The 20888-nt window shown below is 45.3% G+C and overlaps 1 protein-coding gene across 1 annotated transcript in view; it reads right to left on the reverse strand.

Annotated features, from left to right (window-relative positions):
* LOC139061294 (calcium-activated chloride channel regulator 1-like) overlaps positions 1–20888 on the reverse strand; it is a 180727-nt gene that overhangs the window by 51643 nt on the left and 108196 nt on the right. Inside the window, exons 8-9 of the mRNA XM_070541067.1 lie at positions 10405–10656; positions 7680–7898 (exon numbers count right to left, since the gene is read on the reverse strand). Of these exons, the coding sequence (XP_070397168.1) occupies positions 7680–7898; positions 10405–10656 (471 nt within the window). The remainder of the gene's footprint in view (positions 1–7679; positions 7899–10404; positions 10657–20888) is intronic.

The following is a 20888-nucleotide window of genomic DNA, read 5'->3' on the forward strand; positions in this document are numbered from 1 at the left end:
GCCTCTCTAAGCAGCGAAAGTTGACGTACTCCGTACAACGGAAGGCAAGTTGCATATGAATGTGCCTTGACCAACGCAGATGAAAGTCCAGCGTGGTGTTTCTTAATCAACGTGGTGACTCTGGAGTCGCAAGGACACAGGCGAGGCAGATGCTAATAGTTCAAGTCGTATGGAACTGCCGCAGACCAAAGTTTATGCAACGCGCTCCTGCGGTGTTCATGCTTCCACGGCAGTGTGCTCTTCAAGCATTTTTGTCGAACGGAAACGATGGCGGGAAAAAGAGCGAGCACTCAAAAAAACGGAATGAAATGTTTCAGAGGACTGTAGATTCCTATAGCAAAGAGCTTCAAAAACTCAAAAAGCAAAGCTACGTGAACGCATTTTTGGAAGTTGCACCCGATGCGGAAGGGGGAAATATGGAGGCGACATTTTTTCTGGACTAGATAAAAAACTACAAGAAGCAACGGCCAGCGTGGTCAGAGCTAATAGTGAGGCATTGCATGATTCTAAGAAACTTGCCTTCCAAGGCCTATGAACATCTAAGGTCCAAGGAGCTGCTAAAATTTCTTTGTAGAAATACTCTGCAGAAATATATTGGCAGTATATCTCCAGAAATCGGATTTAGTGAATTGGTGTGCTGTCGGCTACAAGCAGAACTTGAATCGCTACATACACCGGAGGCTAAAACATGTGGTCTTGTTGTGGATGAATTTAGAATCCATGAAAAGCTGGAATATCATAGGCAAAGAGACACTTCTGTTGGGGAAGTTGATTTCAGTTCTGACCTACTTCGCCACTTGCATTCACCAGGTCATCCGAAGTGTAGGAGATGTGGGATTTGAAGTCGTGGGTCTCGTCACCGACAACCAACGGACCAAACTCGTTACGATGGATATATTGTGCAGAGGGGAGGCGAAAGCACTTGCACCTCATCCCTCTAATCCCACGAAACCTCTATTCCTTGTCTTCGACCAAACTCACATCGTGAAAAATATAACATCGCAACGAAAGATGTAGGTGGCTCGCAAAAAATATCTTCCAAGTATTTGAAGACATTGTACAGAATGCAACAGCACTCGACAATACGGCCGATACGGTTCCATACGGCCAAGCACTTGCATCCCCCAAACATTCAAAATACGAATGTGCGGACAGCCGTGCAATTGTTCAGCGCTCCAGTAACTGCAGCATTAGGCTACCTGAAGGACGAGGCTGGCCGTGCTTGTGATGCAGATTTCGCTAAAGGAGGGCCAACAATATACTTCATGAAAGTAATAGAGAAGTGGTTTACTCTCATGAGTGTGAGCAACTGCCAAACACACATTCATCAAAATGATACTGACGGACGTCAATTGACATCAGTTGAACATAAGAGACTGAGATGGCTTGAATTCGAATTTCTTGCTTTCATGGATAACTCAGAAAGAAGAGCAAACCTGAGAACATTCTCACAAAGGAAACCTACTATGCAATCGTGATAACAATGAAGTCAAAGGTGCAGTGCATTCGACGTCTGCTTCTTGTCTGAAAGTTCGAGTTTGTGTTGAGAAACATGTCAAGTGACCCAACTGAACCCTTGTTTGGATTCCTGCGCAGAAGTGTCGGGTGCAATGATGCACTGGATGTAAAAAAGTGCTGTATATAGGCTGGAGAAGATGCTCAAGACTAGAATTGTTGCTACTTCGAGTAATAGCAGCGTGCACAGGTCATACTCTTTCTCAGCCAAAAAAATTATTTCCAGCTTACCAGCACTACCACCCTCTCAATGAAACGAAGAAACTTCTCATCGTAGCAGAGGATAAACTATATGGCCAATGGGTCAGCACAATGCCACTCACTTCCAACCCGTACGTGACCAGTGTAGCTTTAATGGGATAGTTCATCGTTCGCGCAGCAAGTTAGCGAATCCCATGCGGAAATTCCATTTCACTCCTGCAGGCGCCTAATAGCAACAATCCCCTACAGGATCTCTTCGCTCGGCAGGACCGATGAGGATTTTACTACCCAAGCAAGGAGCTGGTAAATGTTCTGGAACGGCTTCGGAGGTTTGCTAATACCGTGCTCAACAGCAGAAGCGCTATTGGTAAGTCGTTAGGAGCCTGCATTGAAACAAGCATCCGGGCTCTCATGGAACTTCTTCTGCCTGGATCCGAAAAGTGTGACGAAAAGCAATGAAAGATGGTTCTGCATCTTATTGCAAAGAAGTTTATGAAGCCCGTTTTCACGAACTATACCGTTGTAGTGACAGACAGAAACAGGGCTACAAAGCTTCTTGAGCGGAAACCATTGTCCGTTGAAGTGTTGAAGCTATAGCTGGCCGATTCTGTGAAGCCGTGATGTTGTTCTTCATGAGGAAGTAGACAATGCGTTATCATTTTACTGGGCCACAGCTAGGGTGAAATAAACAGTTTATATGCGTACTTGTGTCTCTACTACGCGGCGTCCTTGATGGTTGCATGCTTATCGAACCAGACTGATCGCTCTTCTTCCTGCTTGGTGCCGCACCGCTACTGCAAGCTCTCTATGATTTGCATGGCACTGATGCGAAATATATTTAACCTCTACATGTTATATTCTTCTGGCAGTCACAGCGCTTAAATTTTCGTACCGGAAATGTTGAACAAGAAGCCGCTGCTGCGCCCCGCTCATTGGAACGGCCCTTCCCAACCCATTGAAGCGCCGCGCGAAGCATTGGCAGCGCGTAGCGCCACCACTCGTTAAAAGCGCGCAACTCCGCGGTGCAACGCCAGCAATGGGAGAACGAGTCGTCTGCCTGGTATCTAGCTAGAGGAGGTGTTGCGAATAACTATTTAGCCGCCGCGTTCTGGTTCTTTCCTTTATGCGTGATTCGTGTACTTGGTTCGCCTGGCTGACATAGTGAACCAAACGAGTCAGCTTCTTTATGATTAGTGACAGCAAGGACGAGGTAATGGCCCACGTGTAGACAAAGTTCGAAGTGGGTGGGTAATAAGTGGATAACTTGTCGTAATATATCACCTATATGAGGCCTCTAGCGCTATGAGTGTGCCTGACGAAAGGGGCAGAATATCAGTCGTTGTTCTTGCTACAAATGTCGCCGAGAAGATATTTAGCAAAAATGAGCGCAACGGTATGAAAATCTCTGTGGGAAGTTAAATGAGTTGGATGACACACACTGTCTATTAAAAAGATATCTTAACCAAGTTTTGAAACGTGGGATATGGCCTCTATGAGCTACGCTTTCTATTGTCCCAACCAAGCTGTAAGTTAGAACCTGTTTATATTTCACGGAAGTAAGTGGGTGGTGCCACTTCTGACAATGTTTCTTTTCCTGCTTGACTTCAAAGCCTTGCAAGTAATCACTGAGCCCTCGTTTTGCTTCCATATCTTCAAAGGCTTACGTCAAGGGCTTACGTTGGGAATTATGGAGTATTGGGCTAGTGAAGAGATCAGGCTGGTTGTTTGTGTGTTAATATTCTCTGCGCATATGAAAGCCATTGCAAAGGGAGAAGTGCAACGGAAAAGAGGACCTTGGTTTTCCATGCCGCATTCCTTAAACTCCTCTTTCGACCACGCTTTCTCATTATTAAGGCTATATGGCTTTTTAATGGTGCATTACTTATAAGATCAACATCTTTATGGCTGTCAGAAAAATACAGTGAATCGGTGTTCCGCGTAGCTTCTTTAGAAGAGTTTGGTAATGTGTAAGCCAATCTTAGCGTTGGATGCATTTGAGGCCCTCGTGTCAAGGGGACATAAACGCACTTCACATTTAGTGCGCAATGTGGACGTGTCGGTTTAGTTCCCGCCACACCCCAGCAATACCAGTATTCTCAAGAGACATTTTGTTCATGTTCCGCACCGTCATAAACGTGAGTGTTCGTAATTTGGGATAACAATTCTAGTGACATCATGGTAGTCGGCTTGAGACAATTTCACCGTCATATTGTACGACTTCAGGCGATGCAGCGAAAGAAAGAACAGCGTCAATATTGTCACTTGTGGTCACATTACTCGACAAGGCTTTAGTGTCCTTTCGTTCAGCTTGCCGTTTTCCAAGCCACATACTTCCACGTTCTGCAGCACCTTACGCTGCATAATCGAGACGCCTGTTCCTCTAATCGCTTCTTTCACGCATACATATTCGTAGCGCTATCAGCATATTTCTCTTGGATCTTGCCGATGGCTTATGCTGCTTCTTGTAGCTGTGTGATCAGAGCAGGCGACATCTGTCACGATAGGGATGCTCGATACTACGCTTCTCCGTAAAGGCGGGGCGACACGTCCGGTTGCGCCACCATATTGTGCCGGAAAACGTAAAGCGGCGCTATGACGGACAGCGGGAATTTAGTTTCTGTACTCGGGGCTGACACTGTCAAAATTTATAATTTTCGTAGTTTGTTCAATTACCTGCATTGTAATGTTCACATGCCATCTTAAAAAGGAACCTTCAACGCTTACAGTAAAGCAATAATAAGTTTCGAGATAAACAGATATATAGTCGTTTTTGCCGCAGTTTTGCTTCCGCTAACAAATTTGTTTAAGACCCAAAGTTGATGGAAATTCCGTACATTACTGGTTTTAGAGGTTGACTTCAAAAAATCCTGACGCAACTTTTGACTTGAAAGCTTTAGCTGGGCCATACCATAAAAAGATTTTGGGCAAAACAATATGAATAAATACAGCAGTCTACAAATAGCTAAAGGTAATATATTCAATATATTCGAATACAAAGCATGTGTCAGAATAAGAATAAAAAGCACGTGATTGGAAACAGTCTTACCTTAGAAGACACAGACTATGCGAGTGTCAGAAAGCGAACTCGAGGTCGAGGTTTCCATGACAGTCTTGGTTTACGAAATTCAAGCGGAGCAAAATGCAAAAAACGCGCTCCTGGATTTATAATTAGGTGCACGTCAAGGAACCCTAGAAGATCAAAAATATTTCAGGGTGCTTCACTACACATAATGTCAGATCGTGGTTTTGGCTCGTAAAAGCACAAAATTTACCATTATTAATCACTGGAAAGGAAAACCCTTAAATAGTGCCTAAACATATTGTTGAAAAGCCTATTTGCCTTAGTTCCGTTATGCAACGACCCACGATGAAAACAGAAATTTGAGAAAGCAAAGCGTAGTGGTACATATCTCTTAAAGAAAGGGAATCTTTACTTCTAGAATGAAGGCGTGATCACTTTTAAGATTTCATGAAGTTTTAGAAATCGCCCAATGCAGATAACATAATTATAGTCATAGAAATGTATTACTGGATAGGTGAACATTACATGCACGAGAAATGAAAACATATATTCAAGCGAACAAAGTAATTCACCAATCAACTCCACAGTTAATTACTTTATGGCGCATATGGCTTTTTATGAATTGCAGCTGGTGACCTTGTAAGGCGATTCCACTTCAAGTGAATTTGCAGGTTCACACCAGATTGTAGATGTGCGCTACGAAACCCGCCATGAAAATTCCCTGTTGTCGCATTTATTTTTAACAAAATGGCATGGTATTCATTGAATCATAAATGTATCTGGAAGAGCTATGGATTTCTTCCCACGCTTGGGGAAATATCTATAAACAGGAGCCGTCCTGGCCATCCATTTCAAGTGGATACGTCTTGCAGTCTCACTGGCTACCATTCGCAAATCGCAATATGCGCTGCATTGCGATTACTTGTAAAGTTAGGTAGCGAATTTATGCTTATTTTTCAATAGGTGTTTTGATTTCTTATGCTGCTGTTGTCCGCGTCATAGTATAGTCCAGCTACAGTACAGGAAGGATGCTATCGGCCTCAGGCGATATTTGAAAATTGTGGAACACTTAGAAATGCTCACCTACGTTCTCGGGGAGTTTTGTGTTGTCGCGGCTTAGCACTTATACTTGCACTCATTGTACCAGCCGATGTAGCGTGGGAGATGTAATATACTAGTTAAACTACCGCAGGTGTGCAACTCGAAAACCGAAATGTAGTTCACGGCAGCTCACTAACACGTTCAGGCTGCCTAAAGCCACAGAAGGCCATGAACAAAAACTCGAGAGCATTGACGATGGCAGACTCAGGTTCGTATGCCTAATACAAACATAAAAGCAGATTAGTTCAGTTTAGCGTTTGCATCGGTTTAACTATAATAGAAGCAAAATCAACCTTCACCTTCATTTTGTTGTGGATGGGGCACCTTTTCAAGTAAATAGAGTCGCCTACTGTCCGTTGCAGTTAGACGTTTACGTCTAAATGGCAAACTCTCTAGCAGATATTAGCCGACGAATCGAAACGACAGTTCTGACGCTTGACAGTGACGGGTAATTAAGATGGTCAAGCGAAGCAGTCGGCTGTGGATGATTTTTCATTTTTTTTTACTTGCGCTATCCCAAGTGTCTTCTCCCAGTCCCGGCTAGAATAATATCATACGCTTGATAGATGACACGGGCGCAAGGATCGCGACATTTAGCACCAACAATCTTGTCAGCGAGGTGCTTGTAGGTTAACACATTGCCTTTTCTTCGAATAAACACAACGAGGGAATTGTCAGTGTTGCTGCAGATGTGACAAAAAACAGAAGGGAGCATTCGTATTGAAGATGAGCAACGTTTGAAGGACTACAGATGACTCATTGAAAGAGCGAGCCCAGTTAATTCGATTTAGAGTTGTTTTGCGACTTTTGAAATAGGTAAGAGAGCAACGATCAACTAACTGATATTTTTTAATGATTCCTCAATTACTTTCGTGAGACAGTGATTCCACCTCCACAGTGACGCTCAAGAACAGCTCTTAACAATTGCTAATAAAACATGGGAATCCTAAGTAGTGGCAGATCTTTCATATAGCCTATACCGACGCTTCTGAAAGACCACACGGAGTCAACTAATTTACGCCCTGACAAAAAACAGAAGGGAGCATTCGTATTGAAGATGAGCAACGTTTGAAGGACTACAGATGACTCATTGAAAGAGCGAGCCCAGTTAATTCGATTTAGAGTTGTTTTGCGAGATTTGAAATAGGTAAGAGAGCAACGATCGACTAACTGATATTTTTTAATGATTCCTCAATTACTTTCGTGAGACAGTGATTCCACCTCCACAGTGACGCTCAAGAACAGCTCTTAAGAATTGCTAATAAAACATGGGAATCTTAAGTAGTGGCAGATCTTTCATATAGCCTATACCGACGCTTCTGAAAGACCACACGGAGTCAACTAATTTACACCCCGACAAAAAACAGAAGGGAGCATTCGTATTGAAGATGAGCAACGTTTGAAGGACTACAGATGACTCATTGAAAGAGCGAGCCCAGTTAATTCAATTTAGAGTTGTTTTGCGACTTTTGAAATAGGTAAGAGAGCAACGATCGACTAACTGATATTTTTTAATGATTCCTCAATTACTTTCGTGAGACAGTGATTCCACCTCCACAGTGACTCTCAAGAACCGCTCTTAACAATTGCTAACAAAACATTGGAATCCTAAGTAGTGGCAGATCTTTCATATAGCCTATACCGACGCTTCTGAAAGACCACACGGAGTCAACTAATTTGACACTAAGATGTGATCTAATAAGTGATGTGATCAAGACACTACGTCTAGGATATTGCTATGATTGGTAAGCCATGAGAGGCGGCGGCTGAGAAATAAATAAACCGAACGAAAGTAACCTGCATATTATGTCAATCATGGTTCGTAAGAGGACAGGCATACCGTTGCTGGGCTCGGGATGGTAAGCGATTTTTCGCGGCCGCTCTCAACTTCCCGACAATTCTCACACTTCTTTCCTGTAGGATCAAGAAGCCACGCCGTGAGTGAGTGACTTCCAGTGGACTGGCTGCTAATGGTAACGATTGTGTTGTTTCCCAAGGCGTCATCAAGAAGGAAAGTTTCTTGAATAGTTCCGGTGAAACCCTTTGTTTCGTACATCACCTGTAAGACGAAGGCAATCCTGGTTGATTTAAAGTACAATATGATACAATCATTTATATCCCTGAAACAGATGAAATTCGTGGGTAAAAGCTGCCTATCAGATCGGTTTGAGAGAAGTGCACAATATAGCCACCTCTGCACAACAGAATCGTCGGTACCAGTAAACGAAGGACCGTCTAACAAAATAAAAACAAATATATGAGAGAACAGCTTTCTAAAATGAAACGAATATTTTCATGTAATACAGGATGCAAAGGGCACCACAGTTCATTATGATAAATGCAGCAAATGTTTCTTCCAAAAGATAAATCATGTGAGATTTAGTTCAATACTTACATAATAAATGTATGCTGTCTTCACACACAGATGTGCACTATACATGATATATTTGCACAAAGCAATTTGTTTAAGAAAAACCGAATCTTTATTTTATTTATTTTTTTGTCATGGATGAGGCGAGTTAGGCATTCTGGGTGATGTACAATACCTAGTTTTCTCTCTGTCTTCCCCTTCCACTCTCTCTTTCTATCCCTATTACTTCGTCCCCCTCTGCAAGGTAGCCAATTGCAACTACTGGTTGACCTCCCTGCCTTTTTCTGTATTCTTCTCTCCCTCTCTCTCTCTCTATTCTTCAGAGAGCATTTTCTTTTGCTCATTGCAGCAGATACCTAGTTCTTTGCATGCGGCACTTTTTACGCTAGCGAAGCAATAGTTGTCAGGCTTGGGAAGCATGCAATAGCCTCATCATACTTGGATGATGTGTTCGATCAGCTTTTCTGTGCAAGCAAGGTGGTCTTGTGTGCATTCAACTAGCCCTGGAGGCTCCGCATGCTTTGTTCAGTTCCTGCACAGTGCTCTACAGTAATATGGAGTAGTGCACCAAAATGCACAGCAATGCACAAGGGTACACATAGGAGCTATTCAAAATGCAAGAGATCAGCGTAATAGCCAAGCTCTGGCCGAAGGTCGCTTTGGGATCAACTGCGTGTTTCTATGCGAGTGGAAAGCCCAAAGCAAGGAAAAAATTGCGCGTAATACTTGTACACATTCTGATGAAGCACGGATGAATAACAGCAACCCACAGACGGAAAAATTATGTTGCACTTGATATTAGTCGTACACAATCTTCTAGATGACACGCACTCGTGAGTGTATACCTTTGTTTGAGACATCGTTAAAACAGTCTATACGTCTGATCAAAATTGCCTGAAACGACTGAAGATTGACAACCCGGGAGACGCTTGTGTATAGTCGCTGCTACTCTCGTATAAAAATGACGCTGCGCATTCGACCAAACCGCAAATTTTGCGTCGTTTCATTGAGTAGGTGGGCATTACATGCTAGGTTCGACGAAACCTTCAACGGAAGCTTTATGTTTTCCCCAATAGGCCGAAAAATTGCCAGATTTGAGAAATAGTTCAAGCTCAGTCTTCATTTTAGACGGTGCATAGTGCTGTTAGTATAGAGTAATGCCAATGTAAATGTTTAACAACGCTTTGAAAGAACTGTCAATCAAGTAGGTCACTTTCTGTGGGTGCGGTAGCGAAAGAGTTAGGCGGAGGTGCTCCCTGTCTGCCTAATGTTGTTTATATCTACACTTAACGATAGTGACCACGTGTTCATGATTAATTTTGTTGCACTTGCTCAACGTCGCTTGATTTCTGTTACTTATTATAGTATCTTTCTTTTTGCATATTGTTGTTCAGCAATTTCCCTTACTGGGCTCGAGTAAGTGCTATAAATATTAAAAAGGAACTGCTGCAACCTTCCCTAAGCGCGATTCGAAACTACTACAAAGATCAAACATTTTTATAAGAAAGTTGTTGAGCAACCTGAAAAATTTCCGGTAAAGCATTTTGTTTATCTATACATGCTACAGTAAAAGATACTTCCAAACCTGAAATAAAGCCCTCGAAATAACATAAGTGGCGCGCCACTCTTCGAGCGTGCGATCTATAGTAGAGCACACAAGTTTATAATGTTACCAACCGAACTTATACCGCTAATATGTGAGTTGTACGTACTTTCGCAAAACGTTCATAGGGCTAGTAGCTGTTTCGCATAAACAGTAAACTAATACAAAATGTGTTCACTTGCGATGAACAGGCGCTATTTACAGAACAGCGATCTGTTTTCTGTCTAGACTGACAGAAATGTATATTCTAACAAGATTTGACTGTTTTGAAAGACATTAGTTATGGGCAACATAAGGAACATATGAAGCCATATATAGATCTTTTAGTCACGACAATTTCGTTTCCTCTATCAAACGCCGTAGATATTGTTCAAAGCGCTGGAGAGATTGTTTCAAAAGGGGATTTCTACATATTACGTGCATTTGAATACGTCGTTCAAAGATGGCTCTCAGCTAAATCCTCCTCTTAATTCTCCAAAGCGCGCTAACGCACTTCCTGGTCGTGAAACTAAATAGGCTGGAAAATACGTGTAGAAATCTCAACCGTCTCTACGGATATTCTTAGTTGTGTGTTAGAAAACCTTTACTTACAACCATGGGTTTGTGGGAGGGCTTCGTTTCGCGGTCGATGGAATCGACAAGGGCGGTCTTCAAGTCCAATACGGGATTGTACCCTTCGCTTGGAAAGCACTCGTCATTAGCAGACTGGAATATCTCCGCACCCGCTTTGACTGCTGCTATTTGTGGCGTAAATTCATGGTGGGAGGGGGCCGTGGTACCCTCGCCGTCGACCACCGATTCGCTGGTGTTACATTTCGCAGTTTCATTGGGAGTAATAAGCACCTGAAAGTGATAGATACACCAGGAGGTCCTTGATTACTGAACCTGTGCTGTCTACGACATGAGCGGACGTTGCTGGTGTACCATCTGTAAACAAATTGGCTCCTACGTGTGCACATCAAATAAGAAAAATTCTGCAGCACCAGCGGCAACAAACATTTACCTACGAATTGCCATCCCCGTGCTGAAAATTACTCGAAAATATAGTTTTTGCAAACCTTGCAGACTTTCTGCACCGAAACTTCTTTGTACGGGTAAGCGCAGATGAACCCTCTGTGTAATCTGTGAGATCACATTTGAAGCCGCGAAAGAATCGATTGATGGAGGAGGAATGCGCGTGCAGGTGAAGACAATTGCCACCTCCGTGCCGTTTCCATTTGTAATGCCACGACGCAGTGTTCTTTGTGAATGTTCGCGGCTTCCAAGCGCTTGAGCGTAACCAGCGTTCACGAAGAGCAACGTCGCTGCAACGTTTTTGTAATGTCAAAAACCCGTTTTGCCGGCTTATAGTCTTGTGAAAACGATGAGTAACTTGCACGAATAGAATAAAACAAATACTTGAGTAATATTCACTTCGCAATTGGCCCTCTTATTCGATATAAAAATTATAGTGACGCTAAAATCTCGTTCACTTAGTTGACGCTGTCATCCCACCATCGTGCTGTCGCGTTATCAACGGCGGCGCACTCAGTCTTTTGAGCGTAGAGCCTTAAAAAGTTACGATGAACCCGAAGTGCGTTTGGCTGCAAAAAGGACAAAGCCTAAGTGCACACGCCGTCCCACTGCAGTCTATTGGCAATGCAGCGGAGTGAGTGCAGGGCTAAGCTTTCCTGTCCTGGTACGCATTGTGAGCATTGCGCACATTAGCGTTCCTGCTGAACAGGTGAGTGCATGCAACATCGACACGATACGGTCTCACCTCTTGCAGCTTCTGTGTGTGACGCCTGAGGGCCACTGGCGGCGGTCCTCCCTAGGACAGCGTCGCGAATAGCCTAACCTATAGGAGCCAGGCTTACAAATAGCGCTGATTATCGTGTTGCTGTTGTGCTATTTCAAACCTCTATGAATGAATAGACTTTGTTTGCCTATTCAAGAAACGGGAGGGGCCGGGGGGAGAGAGAGGGATGTCCATGTCCATAGGATTGTGGGCTTCCCCAAGTAGTTGGTCTATAGCCTTTCCCCTGAAATACCGATATACGCTGCATATAGTCATGTTAGGTTGATGCATATTCTTGCTGCAACGGAGCAGTTTCTCGGGGTTCCAAGAGACATGCGCCAACGCGTCGACCCCACGTATCGTGGAAACGCCGTCCAGGTAGCTAGAGCACAACGTTATGTATTTCAAAGCGTCGCTTTAGGAAAGAAACTGCACATTTTTAAGCGATTATATTTATTTGGCTCTATCTCGAATTTTCGTGGTAGTCAGCGGCGTATAGTAGTCAAACCCTATGGAAAGATTGCGATGGAAGCGCGAGGTGTTATCGCGCAACCAAACTGCAGGACGCGTTCGTCGGCGACGGCAAAATAATGTACCTCGTGGAGGCGTCCACATTCTTCTGCAACCAATCTGCGCTGGAGTTCATGCCGCTGGATTGGTGCACACATGAAAGACCGGCGTATATGAATAGTCATCTCTTTAATACCGTTACGCATGTGTTGGTTAATGGCTCCATCCTTGATAAAATTATGCAGTCCAGCAACAAACGCTACATAAAACTATCGCTGCAGCAAATAAATGCCTTCAAGAGCCCGAGTACTTTAAAGAGACATGAAACGATAAAGTCATACTATAAGAAGCCAAAAACTACTGTCACCAAGGACAACATAGGAAAAATTACTTGTCCCTAAGAAATCAAATAAAAGATGATAAATTATTGGAAATGAAAGCGGATGAAAAAACAACTTGCCGCAGGTGGGGTACGATCCTACAACCTTCGCACTACGTGTGCAATGCTCTACCAATTCAGATACCATGGCGCCATTTCCCCATCCACTTTTTTGGGTACTTATGTTTCCTAGTAGAACCCTGGCAGTGTCTACCACCGCCACCACTCACAAACCTTGGCGGTGGATGGAGAACATCCTTTCTGACGCAGGCGTCACGAGAACGTGATCTTTTTGGGTGAACGCAACCGGTCAATAAACCCATACAAGCTACCTGAAGGCATGATAAGTGGACTACCTGAAGTGGATGAAGAAACAAGATCCTGCAGGTAGGGAAGGATCCCACAACCTTTGCATTAGGCGAAGGTTGTGGGATCCACTTTCTTGGGATACTCAAGAAAGTGGATGGGGAAACGGCGCCGCCGCAGCTCAATTGGCAGAGCATCGCACGCGTCGGTGGGGCCAGAGGTTGGAGCAGACCGGCGGATTTGATGTTTGGTACTTTACGCCGTTGACATTTATGACAAGCTTTCACGTAGTGCACAACAGATGAAAGTTGGTGCTCGCAGTAACATTTCTGTCGTGGGTGCGCTATTGTGAAGAAGTGTAATTGTCCGGCACAGGGGTCATTGTGACATGCCTGCAAAACTTCCTCACGCATTGCTCTAAGGGGGACAGTAAGCAACGTTTCGCGACTCGTTTCAGTTTCAGTTGCAGAGTAGGTTGCTCCGCAGGCAATACGATGTCAGTAATCATGGTAGCCAGCGTGAAATAACTTCGTCGGCCGCTAGAAGATACCAAATAATAGGAATAAGTTCTGTGTCCACATATTATAGGTCAGCCATCCGGAACGAATCAACCGCATCAAGAAGAAGCAAATTTTGTTAAAAGTCTAAGGATGTCCACAGAGTCAAAGCACGTGGCAGGCAGTGAGCTTCGCTGTGTTTTTGTCCAGATCGATCGACGACGTTAATATCGTACTCCTAAAGGCGAAGGCTCTAATGAGCAAGGCGGTCTGATAGATTCCTGAGATTACCAAGCCAACAAAGCAAATTGTGGTCGCTAGCCACTTCAAGTGGCTGGCCATACAGGAGAATTGAAACTTACTGATGACCCAAACGATTACTAAACACTCCTTTTAAGTTGTCGAGTAGTTAACCTCTGCCTTTGTGCAACAACAGCTCACGGAACGCAGTTACGCGCTCGGTACCATCTCGTTATTGAACAAGAATGGCTTTGAGCCTGGCAACGCTGGTGTGTGTGTGAATTTTAATTTGAGGAGCATTGGCAAACTTCTGAGCACCGGAGCGGTTTCAAGTCATTTGCGTAACTCTGTAAACGCCTGTTCTTGCTCTTTCTTCGACACGAAGAAACATCATGGCGTGTTATTCCTGGTATAAGTTCAATTATTTTTGTGAATTCTAAAAAAAGAACATGACGGCAGCAAAAGCCAAGGCTGAAAAACCGCTGAACAGCCTTCTTGTCTTGAGGTAGCTGGAATTGAACTGTACTGAACTCCTTATGGTCTCAACGAGTGCCCCGGGGCCTGACCCCGTGACCGATAAACTTGAGTCCCTGAAAACCAAATCGACATTTTTCTAACTTGCTTGTGATATTTTTCTTCCTGATAACATTGTGAACACCCTTCAGCCACACCATCTGTTGCTCAAACTTGCTTGAAAACGCAGTGACATCGTTCAGGTAGGCCAGGCACGTCCGCCACTTCAGTTCCCCGAGTCGTGGTGGCTGCAAAGAGGCCGAATGGGAAAACTTTGAATTCACATAGCCCCACAGGAGTCACGAATGCAGTGTTCTCGAGCCGACGCTTGTAGACTTTGAGGTATCACTACCCTTACTTATGGTCTAACGAGGTTAAGAATTGGCCATGAAGTAGATACTCCATTCCGTCGTAAATCCGAGACAGGAGGGCAACATTGCATTTGGTGACTGTTAAGCCGTCTGCAGTCGACGCAGGTGTACTTTGTTATTAGAATGAGGGAAGACGCCCACGGAATAGCCGAAGGGTGAATCGCGTGTTTATTCACTATTTCTTTACTTTCGCGTTCAGTCACCTTGCGTTCCATTGGCGACATGTGGTATGGATACTGACGAACACGGCGTGCTGCCTCCTTCGTGAAAATACGGAGTTTCGAAACGGAGTCCCGCTGCACCGGATTCTGTGAAGAAGCAATCAAAGACTTCGCTCACCTGTCCTAACAGGCGCTCCTTCGGTAGCACCGGCAAGCATGCATTAATGAGAAGGCGGCTGCTCAGGCTGGTAGCAGTTGTCATGCCCGGTGATATCACTTCTAATATAACGACGTCATTGAGGTCAGCGAATTGATTGAAGAACACTCCAGCTGTGATTGAGGGACGTGCTGAAACTCGTTGTTGAAGTTCGCCAACAGAACTATCGATTGCTTCCTCGGCAGCTGAAGAATGCTTCGAGCTTACAAGATGAATCAGCAGCCAAGTATTTGACTCGGCAATGTCCCCATATTCGTCGAATGCGCTGCTGGCTACAAGGGCTAACGCGCTAGTTCTTGGCGGTAACGTGTTGTTCTCGACGATGCGCAAGGCATTGTTATGACTGTCGTAATTGCTCCTTTCCATGGCGTGCACCGTAGAAAACGCAACCAGCAACTTGCAGAAATTCATGATGGCTCCATTAGCCTGCAGTAAGACCATACCAAGAATCTAGTGTAAAACAACTAGACAGGATAAAAAATGGCTGTGGCTTAGGTAAGGTTAAGCCCAGGATGCGAAGCATACTAGCCTTTATTTTAGTTGTTGAACCACTATTTAGCCTGGTGAACTGCTGTTGCTTGGCTATATTTGGTTCGGCTAGACGAAGAAACAACTCATGCATTACTTCTTCGCCTTCAAGAGTGGAACGCGACAGCGTTCCCGTCGACCCGCCAAGGGGTGTAAGACAATGGGCTACAGGGCAGCGACTACGCGCCCCGCATTGGACGCGGTGAGCGTCGAGCAAAGCAGCGTTCGGCGCGGCAACGAAATGTGCGCCTGAGCAAGAGACGCACGCCTTAGAAACAGCTCGTTTCTAAGGCAACACCGCATTCACTAGAGGCGCTTTTGTACCGCTTTGAAGCATCGTACTCGTGGCTCAGTGGTAGCGTCTCCGTCCCACACTCCGGAGACCCTGGTTCGATTCCCACCCAGCCCGTCTTGCAAGAGTTGAGCCAAAGCCACTTCTCCTCTGTCGTGACGTCACGGTGTCACGTGATTTCATGGTGACACCGCCGCGCCTGAGGAGCTGGGTTGAGCTCTCGTAATATGCTTCGCATAAAAAAAATCTCCGACGTACGTAAAGCTGCGAAAATTCATTCGTGCAGTACATCTGCCCAGGGGATTTAAAAGGTGGTCTCCTTCGGCATGAATCTGTGACCCTAATCCACCGGGTAGATTTATTTCTTTAGCTTACAAGCAACATCGGTACTCCTAGCCAAGTTGCTCCAGTGTCGGTTAATGGTGCTATTTCTTCTTCGTCTACGGTTACTGGAATATCAAACATTACCACTTCTCTTGCGGTACTTGACTGTGTCTCCAGTATACTTTGCTGTCGTCGTTGTCGTAATGAAGGCTCTTCAGTGCACTTCATATCAGTGACCTCACCTGCTGAGTTCGCTGGCCTCTGTTTTCCCTGTCAGCAGGGCTGAGCGAGCGGTGCCTTGGAGAGCCACTAGAGAAGGCTGCGCTTTACCACAGGCATCGACCAGGTGACGACGAACGGTGTTCATGCCGCCGGTAGTCGAACGAAGTACGACTGTTCGCGGAGAAGTTCTCCATCTCTACGAGTCGCGAAAGAGGTGCTTTTGGAGAGAACTCAAGGATACGTACTTGGCGCTAGGAACCCGCTCTGTAAATATTTCCGGCATCGCCACAGTGATAACAAAAATGCCTGTGGTCCGTTGTTCGCCGGACGTCACTGTTCCTCAGTCGTGTTTCAGCAGAGGACGGCGAGTTGTGAGGCATGAAGCCTACTTCCATTTGTTCAGTGGGGTGTGCGAAGGCAGAGGTATTGTACAATGCAGGAAGCTGCTGTGGCGTCTCGTACCGTTCAGGAAATAGGACGGCGTGCCTGATTTCAGTGCAAACCATTTCAGCCATGGAAAGTTGCAATACGGATGGGTTGGCTGCCCTCAACTTCTGGATTTCTGTTTTGATCCTTGATATCCTCCCGTAGTGTACCGATGACGTTGCCGAGAGCAACGGGAGCGAGGTTACTTGAAACCATGACGTCGATATGAAATATGGCATGCTGTTGAAGCAATTTTTTCATGGTTGCGGCTTCGGCGAGAAAGGCCGTGAATGTTGCCTGAGGGTTACAAATGAGGCCAGCAAAAACGCCTTGCTTGACACCTCGCATTAGGTGACACACTTTCCTCTATTCAGACGCAGATGCGTCCACAAGTCAGTCTGAAGAGCTGAGTCATGTCTTACACATAAGTGGAAAAACTCTCATTCGGGCTTTGAACCCTCGCCTGAAGCGCCGATTCGGTTTACCCTTTCAGTGAGCACTGGAATGGGCATTGAGAAACTACCGACGAGATTCATCTCACGGTATCAACGTCGCCTAATGGTTCTCGAACCACGTCGTCGTTGAATCCTCGAGAGCAAAATTCACACTGCGAAGCTTGCACCCTTGATTCCAGTCGTTAGTTGGCGAGACGCCCGAAGTTGTCAAGGCAAACGTTCGCCTCTTCAAAGCATCGCCATGATATGAATCCCGCGTCCGGGATTGACGATGCACTGTTCTTCAGTGGTTACCATGGAAGGTGGTGGATACATTGTCGTCGGACACTCAGCTAGCAGACCATGCCGTGGCTGGAGTCCATGAAGGTGACAGCTGGTACGTGCGTGTAAAGGCTCAGTGTCTGCCAACTACTCGCCAGACCTGTGCAGAGGGTACGCTCCGACGATCTAGATACCCAGCACCTCCATCAGAAAAAAGTCATGAAGTGAACAATCGAGGCCTTCGCAAGACGGTGTGCTTTGAGTACTGGTTGACACTTTGAAACCGCGTGTACCACTACGCAATTTGTCATTCTCGTTCAAGGGCTGGCGGCCACAGGTGCCTGACTATCTCGCGCCAGTATTTCAGTTCCAAACTATCTACTAGGGCTTTGTGCAGTTTACAATTTCTAAAATAGTTAACAAATCACTGTTCATGAGCAAGACATTCTGCCGCCGCGAAAGCTATGCGACAGTCACCAAGAAGATTACATGTTTTTAACACAATGTACATCACACAAAATAACATATACATGCACAGAAATATAAAAACAGTTTACTTATCATCCTTATACGACGTACGTTTTTTTTTCGTTTACCATTTTGAGCTTACCATTTAGCACGCGTTCGCCTGTCACCAGTTTTCGTTTGTTTTTTTCAGGCTGTATGCGCCTGAATGTTTTCATGTCTCGTGGAAGGCTTTCTGAAATATGTTAAACACTGACGCCCAGAGCGAAGAAAAATCGCTTCTGGATTTATTGCCGGTGTACTGGAAGCTAGATTATATGTACACGAGGGCCTCACCCATCACACTGTTCCGCCACACAGCTGACCGGTCCTTCATGTTTTCCTCTGCGTTTTTTAGACTGGCAACTACATCATCTAGAAACTAACGTCGTAATTACTCCTGCATACAAAGAGGCATTGCGCGAAACTAACAGATAACCTGCGTAACGTTACGTCAGATACGAGTTTGCGCAACTACTACTACTCCCAGGGCTGCGATAAAGCCTTCTAGGTGGTGTATTTGTAGCTTAGAGAGAACAAGCATGAAGTCGATATTTGTGGGAGTCATATAGTCGGCAACAAATTTTTTACGACAGATAACTCGTATTGTGCTTCACCTTTTCTCCAAATTCATGGTTTAAGTCGTGTGTAGTTGCTTCAGGACCGCGGCAACGCATCGGCATATATAATGTCCGTATATAACGCTTTCGCGGCCCATTGCTAAATGGCTTATCTCAATTTCATTCACCCGTTCGAATATAACTCCTACCTGTCAAGCGATTTATTGATGTCACCTAGCACTGAACTCACGGAAACACCAGCTCTCATCACGCGCCCAGCAACAGGACAGACGCGCATCTTCTTCGTTGCGTGGGCCTCGGGAGTTACGCTGAGCCGTCTTGGTGACTCATGGGGTATGTAGAATGACTGTCACAGTACGGCTTAACTCGGGTGAAATGGAGAGTGTCGCGACCACGATGCTTAGGTGGTATGACTGTTTCGCCAGCTACGTAGCTGACAGGGGAGGTGTGGTGTATCATGCGGTATAGACATTCCTAGCGCAGAAGACATTGGGAAGTATGGCCAAGGCTGTGACGCGGTGTACTCAACCACACAAGGAAGTAAGCTGGTAAAAGTTACGTCTACAGGTTCTTGTCATGTCACCGCTTCTGGCGACAATGAGCTGCGGCTATAAGGGAGCAAGACAGCTGGCGATAACATTCTACGTATCTCGTCGCATCAGACACCGTTGTAGGCATTAGGAAAGGTGTGGCACGTGGTGAGCAAGAGGTCTACTGTGCTCTACTGTCCTTGTGCATACAAAATGAAAAATGGCGGAAACTAAGTGGCAGTTTGTGTTGACGGGTTAAATGTAATCGTAAAGAATACCCCCAAAAAATGCCTCAGTGCGTGTGGGCAAAGGCGACATGAATAGTCAACATGCCACGTAGTGGGCGTCTAAGGGCTTAAGTGTGCGAAAGCATTCCTTTAAGGGTGGCTAAGCATGCGGTGAACAGCGTTGCTTGCCGCGAGAAGAGCTTAGATCGCTTCGGACAGGATCACATTACCTTATTCCTTGAGTAGCCTGCGCTGAGAATTCGCGAGACTAGCAGTTCCTGCCTGCCGAACGATAACAACTAATTCCCTTGACTAGGCCACTGCCGACGACGTAAGGGCAAACCCAAACAACGACGCGGACCGATGAGGGACCGCTTCGAGCATACGACGAAGAGTCTGGTTTGAGGGCCGTGTCGACATCCTGTTAGAGCACGTGTGTATGCGTTGTGACGGCTATATCAATAGGCGGTGCACCTGTTCCGCTGAAGAAAGGACGGTCCCGCTGCGGGCGCGACAGAAGCTCTATATCAACTATTAAGAAAGGGGCTGACAGATGGAATAGCACACTGTGGTATAAAGTTTGTAAACAGGGATAAGGTATCTCAGAGGTGCCCAAGGTGCCTGAGGCCAGCCTTTCTGAGCACCTTATCCCTGTTTACAAACTTTATGTCAACTCTTGGCATTGTTGGTTATCCTAGCTGTTAAAAAGGTAGGCCGACTTAATAGGCTACAAACCAGGGCGATGCATAGGATCGCTAAATCTTCGCCAAGTGTTCAGTTGGCGTAGCATAAAGCAAGGGCAGCCATGTCCAGTTAAAAACGGGCTCTCCTTTCGCGCACAGCAACGGATCAGAACGCATCTTCTGTGTTCCAGCATGCATATATCTTAAATTCCACCCAAACATTCAATGGTGTTCACCAAAACTAATTACGTGGCAGGTATAGTTGTCATGGGACAGTGGCGTAAATTGTAGGCTTCCAAAAGCACACAAAGTCTAAAGCTTTGGATCATTTGTATGAGTGCTTTTTTGGAAAGGTTTTAATTGAACTGCACATTTTACTCCTTGATACCACGTGAGACAAAACTGCAAAACGCATGCATGAAGTACCGCGGGACCACACGATATAGTCATCTTGCAATATCGTGATTAGTAGGCGCTTCCTACAATTCTGCATGGGCAGAAAGGAAAATAAACGTTTCGGAATATTTGCTAAACAAAAAATAACGTGTACACTGCAGGGGATAGGAACAATGGTTCTTGACCTTCATGCATGTATATTCGTTGACACAATTGCTTCTGCCAAGAGAGCGCGCTTGATATAAGGCCTCTAATCAGAGAGAAAACGCGGATATATTAATGTTTAATTAGCACCAAATACACCGAACACTAGCAATTCCTACTACCGGACTAGTTTGTAAATGGCTTTTAGAAATGGTTTTAGGCGCAAATGTGATCTAATGTGACTCACCCGTGAATATTGGCATGCCTGTTGATATAAAAATGAAGCATCGGGAGTGAGTGAGTGAGTGAGTAAAGACTTTATTTGAAAACAAGGTATTGACGGATGACCTTGTTGTTAGGCAGCCACGAGCCCCTGGGCTCGGGCGGCTTCTTCAGCTCTCTCGATGACCTTGGCCTGCAGGTCAGGGTCGGAGCTGAGCAACACGGCCTCGGGAAAAATAAAAATGAATTCCTAGTGCCTCTCCGTATCTTTTGTTCTGTTGCCGTGCTTTAGTTTTTGCGACTAAAACC

The sequence above is a fragment of the Dermacentor albipictus genome, chromosome 6 (assembly GCF_038994185.2).
Source record: "Dermacentor albipictus isolate Rhodes 1998 colony chromosome 6, USDA_Dalb.pri_finalv2, whole genome shotgun sequence".
In the NCBI taxonomy this organism is placed as follows: Eukaryota; Metazoa; Arthropoda; class Arachnida; order Ixodida; family Ixodidae; genus Dermacentor; species Dermacentor albipictus.